At 37.3% G+C, this 18,281-nt stretch overlaps 1 protein-coding gene across 1 annotated transcript in view; it reads right to left on the minus strand.

Moving 5' to 3' along the window:
• Positions 1-612: 612 nt before the first annotated feature.
• RRAGD (Ras related GTP binding D) overlaps positions 613-18,281 on the minus strand; it is a 51,523-nt gene continuing 33,854 nt past the window's right edge. The window contains exons 6-7 of the mRNA XM_077162404.1: positions 15,545-15,693; positions 613-6,554 (exon numbers count right to left, since the gene is read on the minus strand). Coding sequence (XP_077018519.1) covers positions 6,403-6,554; positions 15,545-15,693 — 301 coding nt within the window. The 3' untranslated portion in view covers positions 613-6,402. The remainder of the gene's footprint in view (positions 6,555-15,544; positions 15,694-18,281) is intronic.

Here is an 18,281-nt window from a genome sequence, read left to right on the forward strand (position 1 = left end):
TGGCAATGAAAAAATACACACAAAGAATGCCCTGATCAAATGAAAGAAAAATTCAAGAACTTTCCCTATGATTGTTAAGACCTTAAAAGTAACAGAGAGAAGGAAAGTATTTTAGGCTAGGGAAAAATTCTCAGGTATCCCCCATCTGGCCAATGGGTTCACTTTAGCAGGTTATGATTCATTAGTGGATCGTGAGATCTCCTAGAAAAAGACAACTGTGCAGAAACTACCAGAACACACTGCATATTGAAAGGATATCTTTTCATGAGATTTTTTTAGGTTTTATTTGTAAATATGAGTGTTTGATAGTTTGCGATGTGAAATGTATTTATTATGTCTCAATAACAACAAAAAAGCTTAAAATGGATTTCAATATAGGCTTTAAAGAGAACATGAATCAACTCCCATAGTTCTGTCCCAAGCAGGTTTAAGCACACCATCCAAATGTTGATTTGGGTATAGGAATTCACATGGGCATTTTGCCCTTTAAGATAGTTAATTTTTTGAACTTTGAATACTGAGGACCAGACTCAATCTCAGTTTAAGTGCTACACCTTTTATTGAAACTAAAAACGCAATATTCTACAAAAGACAGACTGGTACATACTGGACTCATCTTGAAAGATCTTTTATTCTGGATTTTTCAAATCATGGAATTGAATCATTCCTTGTGGGAATAATATGATAGTTTGAAGTATCTTTAAAAATCATGACAGCAACCAGTAAAACCTATATTTATTTTCACTTTACCACAACTATTACAGGAAACAGTGAGGATATTGATGACAATTGAAGATCACTGCCTGAACAAAACTTGAATTTATGATACAAAGATGTCAAGAATCTGCTAGGCCAAAATTAACACATTTAAAATGTCATTCAGCCTTTCAAAATCCTAAATGATCTAAAAACTGTGTATTAGACCTATATTCTACAATCAAATCCTTCCCATACCTCCCACCACTCCTCATGGTAACATATTAAGAGAACAAAACCATACTTCAGGCAACATTCACGGTTCCCTGATACAAACAGATTGAAATGAGGAGAAACAGTAATATAATTTTTTTTACGATACCGAATTCTGGAAATACTGATTTCAGATATGTATTAAAGGGTATGGACCTTAAAATATTTAAACCTTCATACTTTTACTAACTTTATCATTCATCCTTTTTTAATTGTAAGGAAAGGCACTGCTTCAATAAACATTCCCACTTTCATAGCCTACTTCTTACAGTCTAGTCTTGCAGTAAATTAACATTAAATATAGCATATGAGCTGCGTTGGTTTAACAACACAACTCAGATGCTATTCATTGCTATCCAAGGTCTTTGCTGGAGTGTGGTCAACTCCTATACAACTGCATTTATGAAACTGACAACCTAGAATGACTTAGCTGAAATTAAAGTAGTTCATCTTCTGTCACTTTTAGGTATTGAAATTCTTCTATCTCCACTGAACTGTACACATATAAGTGGTTAAAATGGAAAATTTTGTGTTGTATATAACAAATTTTTAATTATAATTAAAAAAAAAATCCTGCCGTGAACAGTATCTTCCTTTTAGCCATTTTACGAAGCACAGTATTATAATAGGCACCCTATAAATATTGAATGAAAACTTCCCTCAGAAAATGATTTGACAAGGAATGAAAACTTCTTTTCTTATTATACACTACATAGGTAAGCTTGTCCGGCTTCGCTGGGGGAGGGGATGCAAAGCCGGAGAGGTAGGTAAGGGCCAGGGAAGCAGGACCTTTTAACTTTTATTTCAGTATTGGGATGGATATCCAAGAGTAATGGAGAGTAAGGGGGAGACATGTGGTTAGAATTTGGGAAGGTCATTAAATCTTGTGTGGAAAATTCAGTGGAGGGATGGATGGGATGGAGTGGCACAGGACAGCAGCAGAGGGGATGGAGAAAAAAGAACATATTCAATATGTTCAAACTGACAGAACTGGGTGATTGATTGTAAGAGATGAGCAAGAGGGAAGAGTCAAGAACAAGGCCCAAGTTCTGGCAGGGAGACTATGGAAGATGGTCACACTCTCATGGAACAACGGAAAGCTTTAGCAAGGCAGCCAAGCTCAATTTTGGACATGTTAGACTTGAGGCTCTTCTTGTAGAAGATTCCTGCAAAGGTATGTTAGCAGCAATTTTAAATATAGGTCAGAGACTCAAGAAAGGATCAAGATACAAATGTGTATGTTTGAATCTTAATCCCCATCAGTTTTCTGTAAATTATTGCTACACATTAAAAACTCAAGAGGATTTTACAGCTAAGCAGATTTCCTCAGAGCTTGACATACTATCACCTCTTAGAAAACCAAATGCTTGTAAAAGGTATTTAAATTTTCTTCTGATATTTAAACACTTTCTATTATTATTTGCTTGGCATTAGATATCTAATGGATTAGAAAAGAAAAAAAAACAATCTTTGTTGACTTTCTTCTCTGTATGTTTAGAAGTCTGCTCCTAAAAGTTCTACAAACGTGCAAAGGAGCCTGTGTAAGAATAGGTTTTTTTTCGGGGGGAGGGGTGTTGTGCATGGTCCGGGAATCGAACCCGGGTCTCCTGCATGGAAGGCAAGCATTCTACCTCTGAACCACCCCCGCACCCGAATAGCTATTTCTTTTTAAATATCACAGTGTAAGGCTTCATGAGCCCATGGAGCAGTAAGTCTTCAAGTTCACCTCTTCACATTTGTCACACAGGAGGATTTTTCAGGAGACATTTGGAGAGTCTGCTTAAGGTAGTGATTGAGAGAGAATGTGACTTTTGCCTCGCACTAGCTACATGATCTTTGCCAAGTTATTTCATCTCTTTGACTTCAATTGTCTCGTGCGTAAAATGGGACTGATGATAGTACCTATTTGTTAGGTTTTATGAGAATTAGTTTTGTAAAAGCAAAACTAATGCCTGGCATAGTGATTGCATCCAATCAGTATTATCTATTATTAATACATAGTGTCTATTAAAGACACTATGTTCTTTCTATTAAACATCACCTCACAAATAAAAATAGTGGAAATAATTACTACAGATCAGGATTCAAAACAGGATTTCATATGTAAATATAAGATCTGATGTCAGCCTTCTGTGAGAACTCTTAGAGGATCTGTAATTATATAAAGTCGTTATAGAGTGCAATCTTACTAAGCAAAGTAAGAATGATAGAGTGGATGTTAGGGATTAGGTACGGAGCAACACGAATGAATGATTAAAGTTTACTGAAACAAGTTAATTCTTCTAGGGTCTGAATAAGCAAGCCCCATCAAAAAAAGAAAAAAAAAAAAGGAAGACAAGAGGGTTTAAAAATAATAAAAGTATAAATTCAACTTAAATAGGGCAATTTATCCTCACTTCCATAAATTGAAAGCTGGTTAATCTGAATAAATTTTGCAGCGATATACATATATGTTACCTCACAAATAAAAGTCATACTTCCTTTTCACCAAAGAAATCATTCTGTTCCCAGAAAGCTTAGGTATGAATATACCTGAAATAAAATGAGTCTTACCAAGTCATGAGCATGTGGCACATGCTTTTAAATTGGCAGTTAACATTCTTGAAAACAATAGTTTAACAATGCTTATAAATGATGTACCGCTTAAAGTAAAACGTAATTAAAGTAAAACGTAATGGTATACTTGCTTACAAATCATATCCAGTCCATATAAGTTGAATGCACACCATAATTTAATAATGAAGACAGTGCAACTGTTTTTCTAAAGTATGTTTCAAACAGAATTAGCATTATAACCCGTATATAACAAGATTGCTTGCTCTCAGTCATCTCATATTTTAGGGTCCAAAATATTTTATGTTCACAAAATACTGTCTGTGAATATCAAGTAGTTTTTATTTATATTTCTTCAAAAATATTCCAACCTTATCACATACACTAATCTGTACCACTGAAAATAACCAGAGGTTGTAATTCCAAAGACCCTCAAATCTACATAGATATTCTAACTGACTCCAAAGGCAAAGGGCTGCCCTGCTAGAGAAACAGGTCAAGTTCTCAACCTTTGAAAACAAGTAAATCTGTTCCAGTGCAGATGCTGTAGCCACGTGTTTGGGTTTTATATTTATAACATTAGATCTGAGACCTAAAGGTGGACATACACATTGTAGTAAGCTAACGCCCATATCAAAAATAAAATGCGAAAGGATCAGAGAGATTGTGTGATTCCAACAGCATAGACGTGAAAAACTACACTTAGACATAACTCCTACATCTTCCTTTAATTGCGAGGTCATCGCCACACTGACAGGTTTGAGGCAGTCATCTATATTTTATTAGTGCGTGATTAAAGAGCATACTCACTACTATGAACTTGGGTCCTATGCCATAGGATTATTTTTGCCTTTCCCCCAAAGAATTATTCACTTTTGAAGTAATAGGCTTTTAAGGCACATTTTAACAAAAATCCATCATACACCCAGCTTGAAAAATGGAAGCTCCACGTGGTTATAACATATATATTTATATACCTAAGTTTTCTGTGGTTTACCAGGTAGGCAAATGTCTCTATCTTGAGGATAAATTCACATTAGAAAACTGATTCTTTATTTAATTATTCAAAAGAAAACATCTTGTAAAAAAATTAGAGAATTAGATTTATAAGAATAATCTGTATGTGTTAGGCTTGTTGGCAAAGGCCCAATAGGGTATAACTCTGGAACTCTGGGGAAAGACTTCCCTGGAGCCCTGGGTTCCTACCCACCCAGGTTCCTTAGTAGGAATCATGAGGGAGTTAGGGCACCGGACAGATTTTTAGAAATCTTCCAAACTGCAGAGACCCTTGGGAGGCCCAGACTTCAAGTTCCAATCAGTTATCAGCTTTGAGGGAATAAGACTTGGGGGGAGGGATGAGAAAAAATGAAAAGGAGTCACAGATAGGCGAAGTGAGAGACTTTCAAGGACAAGTTACTTTAGGGACTTCGTACATTTTGCTTTGATATCCCTTAGGAGGCTCCACTAAAACAGAACAAAATAAAATTATTTTCTAATGCCCCACATGTATGCCTTAGGGCACTGATCTTTGGGGTAGACAAATAATCTACTTGGAATGATTTGGAGTGGGAATAGATTTAGGAGTCTTTTCATTTTCCTGTTAGTCTAAAGTAAACAGAAATAAATACCAAGCTAATTTTAATACCTCCCATGGACATCTCTTTTTCCACTGACCATTAGGGGTTTTCTGGGATTGCAATTCAGCCTTAAAGAGCACACTGGTGGCAAGCTGAGCTTTGCAAGTTCAATCATAGGGTGGAAAGGGCCAGAGCACATGAGGCACAACTGCAGAGGAAAAGAAGACTTTAAAGTGACAAATGTGCCCGATAGGATTAAGCTCTGTGATGGAGATCTGAGACTTGCTCTATTCACTGTGTCATGGAGCAATAAGAAAACGGCCCTGAATAAACATATTAAATGTAGCACAACAATAGGCCCACCTCAGAGGGGCCCAAATACAAAACTGTATATTATTTTTTAGTCTGCAGTTGCCAATCATCTATATTTGGGAAACTTTTTTGCCTCTAATATCACTTTAGCTCCTGGTGGCAGGTACAGAAAACCCTCCAGAAATTCTGCATTTCAGCAACATTCATTCTCTACCATGGTCGGCACTATTTTAGAAATCTGGTCCCAAAGGTTCTAAAAAACTGTTAACACAGCAAAAAGAAACAACTCTTTGTATAAAGTGACTTCAGAGATGTATGTTGAGGTAAAGAGCTTCATAAAAACTGTTGATTAGGGAAGTACTGCCACAGCTATAGAAATTTTTAGTTCGGTGCTATTATTATTCTACAAAACTCCTGTTTACACCAGTTATAAACTGGACAGTTCTTATTGCTACTGGGGCTTGCTGCGCCAGTCTGTTCCAGCTCCACTGAAAAATGTTTTTCTTAAATAATTGGTAGCAAATATTCCCATATTTATAAAAAGTCACTGCCAGTGTATCATTTTTTGATTAATTTCTGATTGCCTCAGGTATACAGACTACAGTATGCATGTCCTTGACACCAAGTACAGAAAAAAGCTTAGAAAAGTAGTTTTATCAAAGTTCAGTTCAATGAGAAAAAAACATGAAAAAGTGCAAAATATATACAGTTCCTGGCAGTTCTTATACGTGATTTTTCTTACTACAGACCAAAAAAGTTTACATTTGTATAATGAAATTACAGTAGAGTTCACTTCGTTGTTAATATACAAGTTTTTGCTTCAAAGTGCTTATTTAATTTAAAAAAGAGAAGACTGAGTGGGTTGCAGGAATTTTTTTTTTAATGACAGATCCTTGTCATGTCATCTTCTCCTTCCTCTTGCTGTAGTGCAACAGGGCACAGAAGCCTCACCATAAAGATCCGATTTCAAAAGATGTCCCTGAATTCTCACCTAGAGCAGCATTCTAGGGGTGCCATTAGGGGTGGCTCCTTTTTTCTTCTGCAGCCGATTTTGAACCTTTCGCGATTTCACCACTTTCATTCTCACCTCAAATACTTCATGGATGGCCTTCCGGAAGCAGTGAAAATTATAGTCAATAAGCCCTGGAAAAGAGAACAAAAGTATCCTTACAAATGTCACAGAAATAATCTCCACCTTTTCATGTCTGCTATGGCCGGGACTAGCAAGTAGGGGGTGGTAGAAGAGCAGCCCTGACAAAGTCCACAGGTTCCTAGGAGGCCCACAGCTGGGCTCCAGGAACTGCAGGCATAGTCCTGATACATTTTTCTGATGCAAGCTTCTGGAGTATATACCAAATTGTCAGAGTATGTATCTACGACGCAAAAGATCTGAAACACCAAAGTACACATTGTTAAAAATGTTTTGGAATTAATGAAGGGTTTCTTACAATTCGGACATATCTTTAGTAAAATATTCCTATTTTCTTTCCCAAAAGGTGTTATTAAATTGACTCTGAGTGAAAGCAGACTCGGATGTGGAGTGTGGCTGACATCTCAGAGCTATCACATCAATCAATCAATATTTACTGAATATCTATCATATTTAAGCCACTCCTTAAGCACTGAATAAGAAACAGTCCCTGATTTTAGAGTGGTAACAGTCACCCCTTGTCAACTCGAAGCTCAGAAATTCAAGTCAATGACACTCACAGCTTTTCAGTATTAAGTAAATTTAAATGGAGAAATAATAGAGGAGAATCTTTTCACATTTTCAGAAATAATTTAGTGGTACAAAAATACAATAGAACAAAAGGTAACCTGAGGTCTTAAGGAAATACACTGTAATGAAGTGCATTTTCATCACTATCCTAAGTTTGTAGAAGCATTGAGAGCAACATAATTATTTACGCCAATCAGAATAAGGTAGTTGGTTCTATATACTATCTCCAAATTTATTAAAATAACTGAGCCATTTACCATAGCCCAATAATTATTTCCATCCAGTCAGGAGATGCTTCCAGAGCCCCAGCCAAAGAAAGAATTGAGATTCCAGCCAAGGAGTGAAATTCTTCAAACTAGGCACACAACGGCAAATTTACTGGGGTGGGGGGGATATCCTACCTTGGCTTCCAAAACAGGAAAATCTACAAGGAAGGGGCCTCTGCTACTTCTCTAATAACAGTGAATCATAATTCACAGTAAATTTTGGAGTCACCAGAGGGAAAAATAATAGAAATAACCAAGGATCAAAAAAAAGATTTATTTTGTGGGAATTTATGTATCAGATCTGAGAATAACCTCAAAACTCTCTGCCTAAATGTCAATAAACTACCCTAGGAAGAAAAAGACATCTTGGCTTAAGTAAAAGAACTGGCTCAATGGAATGGAGGCCATTAAATACTAACTTGGGAAATTCCAGAGACACTCTATTAATAATTCTTAACAAACCTTAATTTATTCATCTCTGCATATTTTAAAACTTAACAGCGGACTTCTAGGAAGATGGCTGACAGAGTGGCTCGAGATTAGCGCTGCTCCACGGAAAAGTCAGAGAAGAAGGGACAGGAAGGCAACTGAGGCGGCAATTCAGGAGTGCGGTTGACCTGGGAGAGTCTTCTGCACCACATGTGGCAGCCCTGGTTGCAGAGGCGAGGAACTGGTGGAGCCCTCGGGAGTACATGGATGGGTACACGGGACTAGGCAGTACATCAGGCCACATTCCTTGGGCGAACTACCCTCACCAGTGCAGCCCCGCAACCAGCGGCTCACCCCACCACACCCCATGCACCTGAACCCCCTCACCCGCTCCCATTCCCCATGCTCCAGGCACCCCCACCCCACCAGCCCCCAGTGCATGTACCTGTCTCACATCCGCACCCCAAGTGCAGCCCAACCCACCTCTCCTGCACCCCTTCCGAGCACTACCTCCCCTTCCCTGTTCCCTGCAGGATGTTACCAGCACATAAAGGTTGCAGGCACTAACCTCCATACCTAAGCTACCCCTGCCCCCTGTCCATAGTGTCACATAGCCTCACCGCTACTCCCTGAGCTCAGCGCATCCGTTTATGGCATTCCCAGGCTCACACATGCGCACTGGCCCCCAATCATGTCATTCAGCTCTGGGAAGCACACATTACAGCAGTCCTAGAACTGTGCATGCGCAAGGGCCTCAGGCTTACTTCCCAGCTCTAAGAAAGCGCCGACCTGCACAGCCGGGTCACTCACATCTGCCCCCTAATCCAGGAAGGCCTAACGCCGACCTGCTGCTACAACTCTATGAATGTGCACAAAGGGCCCTGTGCCTTAGACCAGCGCACACCAGGGTTACACCGCCCAGACCAGTGCACCTGCACAGCTATATCCTCCCTGGCCGCTGGGTGCCCACATTCACAAGCATCAGCTAACATCCCCAACCTGCGCCCATACCTGCCCTGAAACAAATCACCATACTGAGTGCCCACCCTGTGCCCTGCTCCCTGCTGTACAACCATCCTGCAAACACAAGGCCTTAGACTACTGAACGAAATCAACTCCCAAAGTAAATCAATCAAGATATCTACATGCCACGAAGATAGCAGAAGATCACTAAGCATAGCACAATGCAGACAGATATAGCACCACCTAATGACCAAATTAAAACACCAGGGAGACACAGATGTTGAAACAACTAATCACAGATGTTCATACAACCCTACCTAATAAATAAATGGGAGAGCAAATGACACATGTAAAGGAGATCAAGAAGACAGGAGAAGAGCACAAAGGAATTTGAAATAAATAGAAAAATAGCAGAAGTCACAGAGATTAAAGACTCTGTTGACTAAATAAAAAACATACTAGAGGCACACAACACCAGATTTAAAGAGAGAGAAGAAAGAATAAGTGATATAGAGGACAGGATAGTTGACTTCGAAGACTCAAAACAGCAAATAGCAAAAAAGATGGAAAAACTGAATGGGAAACTCAGGGGAATGATAGACAAAACAAAGTGCACAAATAAAAATCATTGGTGTCCCACAAGAAGAGAGGAATAATGGGCTAGGAAGAGTGGTTGAGGCTATAATGGGGAAAAACTTCCCAACCCTCATAAAGGACATAAACATACAAGACAAAGAAGCCCAAGGAACTCCAAACAGAATAAATCCAATAGGCCTTCCCCAAAGCACATACTAATCAGTCTGTCAAGCGATGAGGAGAAGTAGAAAGGGAGAAACAATGTAGTACATACAAGGGAAATCAAATAAGATTGAGTTCAGACTACTCAACTAGAACCTGGAGGCAAGAAGGCAGTGGTATGACATATTCAAGATCCTGAAAGAGAAAGACTTCCAGCCAAGGATTCTGTACCCAGCCAAATTGTCCTTTAAAATTGAGGAACAGCTTAAAGCTTTCACAGACAAAGTCCTGAAAGAATTTGTCAATAAGAGACCAGCCCTGCAAGAAATATAAAAGGAGTTCTGCCAGTTGAAAAAAAACTTAACAGTAATCTTAGTGCATTTGAAGTTTTAAAAGTAAATAGTACTCCAATATTCTGGAGCACTTAGAAGGAAAAATCTAAAATGATGGTATGGTAGCCCATGATAAATTCTGGAATCTGTCCTGTAACTACCTGTTGAAAAGTACTTTGAAAACTATTGCTTTTTCCTTTCTTTTCTTTGTATATATGTTATATTATAAAGTTTAAAAAGTTAAAAAAAAAAAGAGTGGGGAAAGATCAAACATGATGGTGGAGTTATACAGAGAAGCTAGGGTTTAACAAACCAGTATGATTGTTGAATCCAACTCTGGGATCTATCCTTAACTACTTGTCGAAAAGTGCTTTGAAAACTGCTTTTTTTCTTTCTTTGCTTTGTATATATGTTATGTTATACAATAAATATATATTTATATATAAAAGGAAAGTAGCAAAAGTTAACAACTTAGGTTTTTCAAAGAAAGTAAGCTTTCATAAAATGCTTAATGAAATACTGATACCGATTGGGTTCTCTGCCCAATGCACATAATAGGCATTCTTTAACACCGGGTGTCTCAAAAGGAGAAAGTTTATTGCTACGCAAGGCAAGGAAAACAGATGGCCTATCAGCCTAAAATCTGTCTCCTGGAACTGCAGTAACTATGATAGTTTTAAAGTATCAAAAATGGGCAGGTTTTAGGATAATGAGTATAAAGGAAGTTAGAGATGAGGAAGTTAGAGATCCAATGATTGAACATGCGCAGAATGATTACCGCTTAGTCACTAAACATATGTAAGCGAATGGTGGCCTTAATATGAAGTCGGATATGATTTTTAATATTATAATGAGGTATAGGTCACTTATAGGTTAAAGTCTGAGCTACTGTGTATGTCAAGTGGGCCAATCTTGGTTAGATTTAGCTCTGTTTCGTAAGATAACTTAGAATTTTGGGAGAGTTAGTTCCATCTCAAGTTTCTTCATTAATAAACATTAAGAGCTGTCTTTTGTGATCATAAAACTCTAATGTTGTAAAACAGGTAAGGTGGTATAAAGTGGGGCCAGTCAGGAGGTTTTTATAATCACAAGATAAAGGTTACAGAGTGTGGTAGATAGATTCAGGTGTCAATTTGGCTAGGTGAAGGTGCCTAGTTCTGTTGCTGTGGACATGAACCAATGGTATGTGAACCTCTTCTGTTGCTGATTACATCTGCAGTCAGCTAGGAGGCGTGCTTGCTGCAATGAATGATGTTAGATTTAATTGGTGGGTGCTTAAATGAGAGCTCAATGTAGCACAGCCCAAGCAGCTCAGCATACCTCATCTCAGCACTCATTTAGCCTAGGCCTTTGGAGATGCAGAAAGGATGTTGGAACCCAGAGACATGGAGAGAAGGCCAGGAGAGATTGCCCTGTACCTTCCCATGTAAGAAAGAACATAAGTTGAACGTTAGCTGCCTTTCCTCTGAAGAACTATACGTTAACTAAATAAATCCCCTTTTATTAAAAGTCAGTCTGTCTCTGGTGTGTTGCATTCCAGCAGCTAGCAAACTAGAACATACAGTTATACAATCATTATCAAAGATCAAATCATCCGGGTTGCAGTTCAATGGGTTTCAATAATTTCAAGTATTTCTTCTTGGTAATCCTACAATATACTAGGTAAGAAAAAGGCATCTATATAATGACTCAGTCATCCTAATTATTTGTCAATTCTTAATTTCTCAGTTTTATAATACCTGCCATTAAAAGCAACTGAAAATATAAGAACAGAAACAAAAACAGAATAACACTATCTTCAAGGCCATACACAGTTAATGCCACCCCACACCACATCCTTTTCCGGCTCAGTGGCTCTCAACCCTGGCTGCATATTAGAAACACCCAGGAAATTCTTAAAAGTTAAAGCCCAGACCTCTTTCCCAGGAATTCTATTCTAATTGATTAGCATAGGGCCCAGATATCTGTACTTTTTAACTGCCCCCCTCCCAAGGTGACTATAATGTGCAGCCAAGACTGAGAACTCTGAATCTGCTTTCAATCCTCTCCTTTCTGCCAAAGCAGCACGGAGATCATTAGTAAGAACTCAGAATGAGCACAAGATGAGGAAAAGCTAATTGCAAAACACTGATTATCAGCATCAACAGGACTCCAATACACTTGAGATTAAAATGAAAACAAAGCAATCAAACTATTCCATGCATTTACAAGTGAGTTCTTTTTAAAGACAAGGAATAACAGCTAAGATGACTAACTCATCCCAGATTACCAATGACTTCAGTTTTAGCAGTGAAATTCCCCTGTACCAGCAAAACCTGTTTAACAAAAGTTTAAAATCATGAGATTAAACATTAAGCCTGTTGACTTAGTTATAACATTAAAAAAAATAATAAAACCTAATACTTAGGTTTATAGTTTAATAAATTCTGCAAAATCTGCCTCTCATCAGAGATGACCTACCCATGTGGTTTAAGAATAATTTACCAAGATGCACATAATAAATTTCTGCTTAAATTTAATCCCACAATCACTGATGGGTGCTAAAATTAGTGGGCAAAAATTTGGGAGACGGGATTTGTATAGTTTGAAAGTATCCATTAACTACAAAGGGAAAGCTAAGAACTTTATGGGAAAAGGCCTGCAGACACTACCTTATCAAAGGATCAAGGTTCACCAGCAATGACATGTCAACATCGTGAATCCCTTGATATGGTGCACTGAGGACACAGCATTTCTATGTGGTCTTCCTGCCAAAAAGCATAACCTCATTCCAACTGTATGAAAGCATCGAACCAACCCATACTGAGGGCCATTCTACAAAATAAATGATCAGCACTGTTCAGCAGTGTCAAGGTCAGTAAAGACAAGAACTATCACAGATTGGAGTAGACTCGAAAAATAGCAACTAAATCAATTTGGGATTCTGGAACAAGAAAAGGGTATTTGTGGAAAAACCGGTGAAATCTGAATAAGGTCTGTAGTTTGACAGTATTGTGCCAATGTTAATTTCCTGGTTTTCAAAACTGGACATGTATCAAAGATGTTAAAGCAGAAACTGAATAAGGGTATAGGAAAATTCTGTATTGTTTTTGCAACGCTTCTGTCACGTCATAAAATTCAAAACTTTTTTTCAATTTAGTTCCATGAAAATGTATTTATTCAAAGTTATATAAATTCACATTACCTGTTCTGTCTTAGCAGCCAGGAAATTTGGTAACTTAGTATCCGATAGTAGAAATCAACTCATTTCAGGGGCCTGGTAAAATCTTATGTTCTCTCTTTCTTAACACCCATGTTTGCAAAGCTTAGTTGGAGGATTGCTGACATTAGAATCACCTGAGCTCAAAAGCACACCTGCCAAGGCCCAACTCAGATCTATGGAATCAGAGCACCTGGGAACTAGACCTGGGAATCTACCTTTTTAACAAGCTCTCCAGGTGGCTTCTCATATACCTTAAACTTTGGGACCAGCCACCCGAAATGGTTTTTAGGCTATAGTTGTACTTACTATGTGGTATTACATTTATTTTTCTTAGCTTCCAAAATCAACATGAAATATCAGTCACCAATAAATTCTGGAAATAACTTTAACCAAGGGAATATGTGTATAATCTTAAAAAAAAAACAAAAAAAACCTGACTCCTCTATAGAGAACTGCTCAGGACTCTTTAGCTTTGAGTGCCATAAACTGCTGATATAACCTTAGGAAAGGTCAAATCATCCGTAAAACGAGAGGATGAAACACGCACGGGCCACTATTTTCAAAATCTCATGAATCTATTATATAATCTGTCCTAGCTTTCCACAAGATGAAAATGAGGAATAAAAGATTAACACATTTAATTAAAAGTTCTGAGGGCAAAGGACACAAAAGGCAATATGGTTGGCACAGGAAAATACACAACTTTAAGAAGCACGGAAATGCAAATTTAATTACACCAGTTTTCAATTATCCATTTATTAAATGCTAATACCCAAAACTGATAAGAATGCAGCAAAAAGGATAGTCTTAGTAGCAAAAACCCATAAAAATCCTTCTGAAAGACATTTAGGTAATATGCATCAGAAACCACAAAAAACATGGCTCTAAGTAATTCTACATGTTGCAGTTTTTCCTGAGGAAAAAAAACCAAAGATGTACACAAAATATTTACTACAAAGGTAATCAGAGTATTATTTATCACATCGAAATCTAGAAACAATATAAATGTTTAACAATTGTAGAATGTAACACATTCTTGTTATATGAAATGATGCAGTAAAAGAAGATATATTGAGCTGAAAAGATGCCTGTATGTAATAAATAACTTAAATGAAAATTACAATCCAATCCCAAAGTTCTTTAAAATATATATGTACAGGAAAAAGGCTAGAAAGTATATAGGAAGTGTTAAGAGTGATTATCTGAGTAAGAGACATCAATAATTATTTCACTTTTTGCTGATTTGTTATTTCTAAATGAATATAATACTTTTGTGATAAAAACAATAAAATCTAAATTATATTTTTATGGTCCACAAATTAGGAAAATTTTCATGGTATAATATTAAGGAACAACAAGATATAAAAAATATAGACAAACAAAAGGACAAATACTGTATGGTCTCACTGATATGAACTGACATTAGTGAATAAACTTGGAATATTTCCTTGGAAACAGAGACCATCAGGAGATAGAAATAGGGTAAGATATTGGGTAATTGGAGCTGAAGGGATACAGATTGTGCAACAGGACTGAATATAAAAACTCAGAAATGGACAGCACAATATTACCTAACTGTAATACAATTATGGTAAAACACTGAAAAATATATATATATAGGCAACATGGCCCCAGCTTTTTCAGAAGAGGAAAAAAAATCATAGAAATTAAACACAGATTTCAGCTGTAGATGGTAAAACAGTGATTTTATTCTGAACTTTATACTTTTTTAAACACTCAAAGTATTTTTATACCGAACTTGCTTATGGAGGGAGGCTATTTCAGTAAACATAATTACACTTTGTTGGAAATTTCTTTAAACTAAAAATTGGTAAAACATACCCTAGCCATGAATCAAAGCTCTCTGGCCAGGTCAATATGCAGCTATTTTCCAATTTAGACAAATAAGGGGGTGGAGGTAGGAATATCATTTTGAGATTAAACTTTTATTTTATTTTTTAAAATCTATTTGGTCCTATAATTATGTGAGATTAAGCATACCCTTTTTTTTTTTTTTTTCCCGTTTTGGAATCATGATGCCCACGCTTTGAGATCCTCAGAGTACACGAGGGCTAACAGAAGCCACACACTGTCTAGCTCTAATGTCGTCTGAGGCCTGTGGTCCACTCCTTTACATGAAGAGCAAATGCTTGCATGGTCCCTAAGACCTCCTTATTATGGACCAAGATGTGGAGGCCTCTCCGCCCTCACTGCAGGCTTGGGGAATCCTCCCTGGTCAAAAGATTTCACTGCCTGACAACAATGCCCAAATTAGCTTCACTCACAGAAAAGGTAAGTAAGGCCCCTGGGAGAAAACTGGTCCCATTTCCACCTCACCCTAGCTGTGGGATAAGAGGGCAGGTCTTGTTCTCTTATCCAGAAGTCTGACTAAAGTCTGAAAGCTGCAAGGGGCATGCTGCTGTACGGACACACTCAACAAGTAATAAAGGCAGTATTACTCTAAATCAAAACAAAAAATTTACCTTTTCTTTCAAAGCTTTCCTCTCTGACAAAGCAAACAAGAGCCAGGAACTTTGTCACTTCTTTTAAATAAAGAACTGTTGTATTATTCAGCTTTATAATCGCTGTTGACTCCTTGTCATAGGGGGTTCCTGCTCCATCTTCCTTGAGACTAAATGGGGACAGAAACCAAAATGTATTTGGCTATTGAGAAAGAATTAGAAATTATAACCTAGTGACAGAGACCAACTTTAACATGCAGAAAAATAATCACGATGATGAGTAGTTTACACTTACAGTGCCTGTCAGTAAAACATCTCAGAAACACACAATCACAAGAATGTACACAGTATATTGAGGCAGGATAGAATAGGGCATTGAGGCTGTGGTCCCTGGTGTTCCACTCAGTTTCAAAAGAGTTAATAGAGAGCTGCAAACTTCCTGGGACAAAAATTTCTGCTAAACCCCCCCAAAAACCTCCCCAAACCATAACTTGCAAAATTCTGGGCCCCAAACAAATTCTTAGTTAATGAAAGGAAGCATAGGGTCATAAAGATTGCTAACCATCTGCCCAAAGACAAAATTTTTAGAACAAAGAAAACGCCTGCCTGGCATTCAAAGGCCACCGTGGGAACCTGCACAAAAAAGACACCTGGTGCTCCAAGTTACTATGGGAACCTGCTACCTATAAAACTTCCAATAAACAAGCTACCCATTCAGTGTGTGTCCCTCCCTTGGGCACATCCACATTAACCTCTTTAATGTGAACTCTTTTAATATACTTCATTACTTAATCCTACTGGCCCCCTCATTTGTCTAAATTCCTTTAGCAGCAAGACCCCCAAACCTGGATCAGGGCTCAGCAGGCACCACTGCCAGCCAGGCATCATCTACAGTATGGCAGTCCCTTTCCTACTGAAACAATGAGTGGCTGCTACGGCAGGAGGGCAACTCTCCAAGCACCTGAGCAACAGGGGTGGAGGTTAACTCTTTTTCCTTCTGTGACCCACAAGGGTTTCTTGTTTTCTTATAACTAAATAACCAGGCTTTCAAAGGCCTGGTCATATGAAAGATAAAAGAAGGGCTGAAGAACAATTCTAAATCAAAGGAGACTAAAAAGACGTGAGAGTCAAATGATGGACTAGATCCTACATTGAGGGGGAAAAAATGCTATGAAAGATAGAATTGCTACTACTGGTAAAGTCTGAATAGGGATAAAAATATCAGATGATATAATAACATAACCATGCTAAATTTGCTGAATCCCAGCAAAAGGAATACAGGAGTTCATTGTACTAGTCTTTCTGTAGGTTTTAAATTTTTTCAAGTAAAAAGTTAAATGCACTGGTCTTTTTTAAGAAAACAAGTGATCTGTGAACACATGGCTTCAGTTTGACTCCTAGCTCTATTACTATGTGAGTTTGGACAAGAAAGTATACAATGAATGTTACCTGCTATGATTATTATTGCCTTAGTCATCAAAACTGGACCCTCTGAAGACAATGATGTAATCACTGAGTAATGTGCCCATTCCTCACAGACAAAGGAGCACTTCTACCTTTTCCCCAATCTGAAATCGTGTATAAATTTTCTGATTTATTTTTACCAACCAATCTGTGAATAACGGACCAGAAATTTGTCCCTATAAGAATTGGTGTTGAACCATATGAACGCAGCATTATAATTTAGCTGGTGCTAAACCAAACCATTTGTGTATAACAAAAGCTAGCATTTATTAAACATTTACAATGTGGCCAGCATCATTCTTAGTCTTTACCATCCATTATCCACTATCTGAAACAAGAATCCTCTAAGCTAGTACTGAGAAAACTGAGGCTGGGGAAGAAAAGGGTAAACTTGGTTAAAGCTGAAGATCAGGAGTAGAGCTGGGACCTCAAACCTGGGTCTAACTGCAGAGTCACTGCTCTTAATCTTGTACATGTCACTTTCCATAATGGGACAGGGTGGCAAGCCAGATTTCATGAAAAGCCTGAATTGTAGAGTATTTTAAAGGAAATGTGAATTTCTAAGCTTTGTTATTTTAAACAGCTATTTGATGGCTACTAAAAAATAAAATGCAAAAGTTAGTTTTTAAAAACAGTATTCAGCCCACTATAATCTACTGAAACCCTAAAAAAATATTTTAGAAGTGTTAGATCTCAGATGTTAACAATGCTTTAAACAGAATTTTTAAACTTCCTTAGTACTTCTTTAGGCTACTGTTCAGATTGCACTTCTCTGACTTATAAGTAATGCCCTGAGAGCAATAAATTGAAATATTAAAATTTTTTTACACAATGAAAAAATCTGCATTTAAAATTTGTATGTTCAAGTTAATCCAATATTATATAGATACAACCCCGTGTTTATTAATAGCACTTAACAACTCATGAAAGTTCTTAGGTGATAATGTTAAATGGAAAAAAAAACAGGATAAAAAATTAAATGTACAAAATGATCTTAACCTAAAAAAATTATACACAAATGAAACAATAAAATATATAAAAATGTTAACTGTGACTGCCTCTAGGTAGTGAAATTATGGGTTATTTTAATTTTACTCTTTATACATTTTCTACAATAAACATGTACTTCTTTCACAATCAGAAAAAATAAGCATTAAACAAATAAAAAAGAAAAAAATTGCAAGTAGATATTAATGAAGTTTTACAACTCTAAAACCATGCTCTACTACTCAAGTTTTCATCTACAAAGCAATGAAAACATATGAAGATGGAACATATTTTAAAGTGTGTGTGT

Source organism: Tamandua tetradactyla, chromosome 5, assembly GCF_023851605.1.
Source record: "Tamandua tetradactyla isolate mTamTet1 chromosome 5, mTamTet1.pri, whole genome shotgun sequence".
In the NCBI taxonomy this organism is placed as follows: domain Eukaryota; kingdom Metazoa; phylum Chordata; class Mammalia; order Pilosa; family Myrmecophagidae; genus Tamandua; species Tamandua tetradactyla.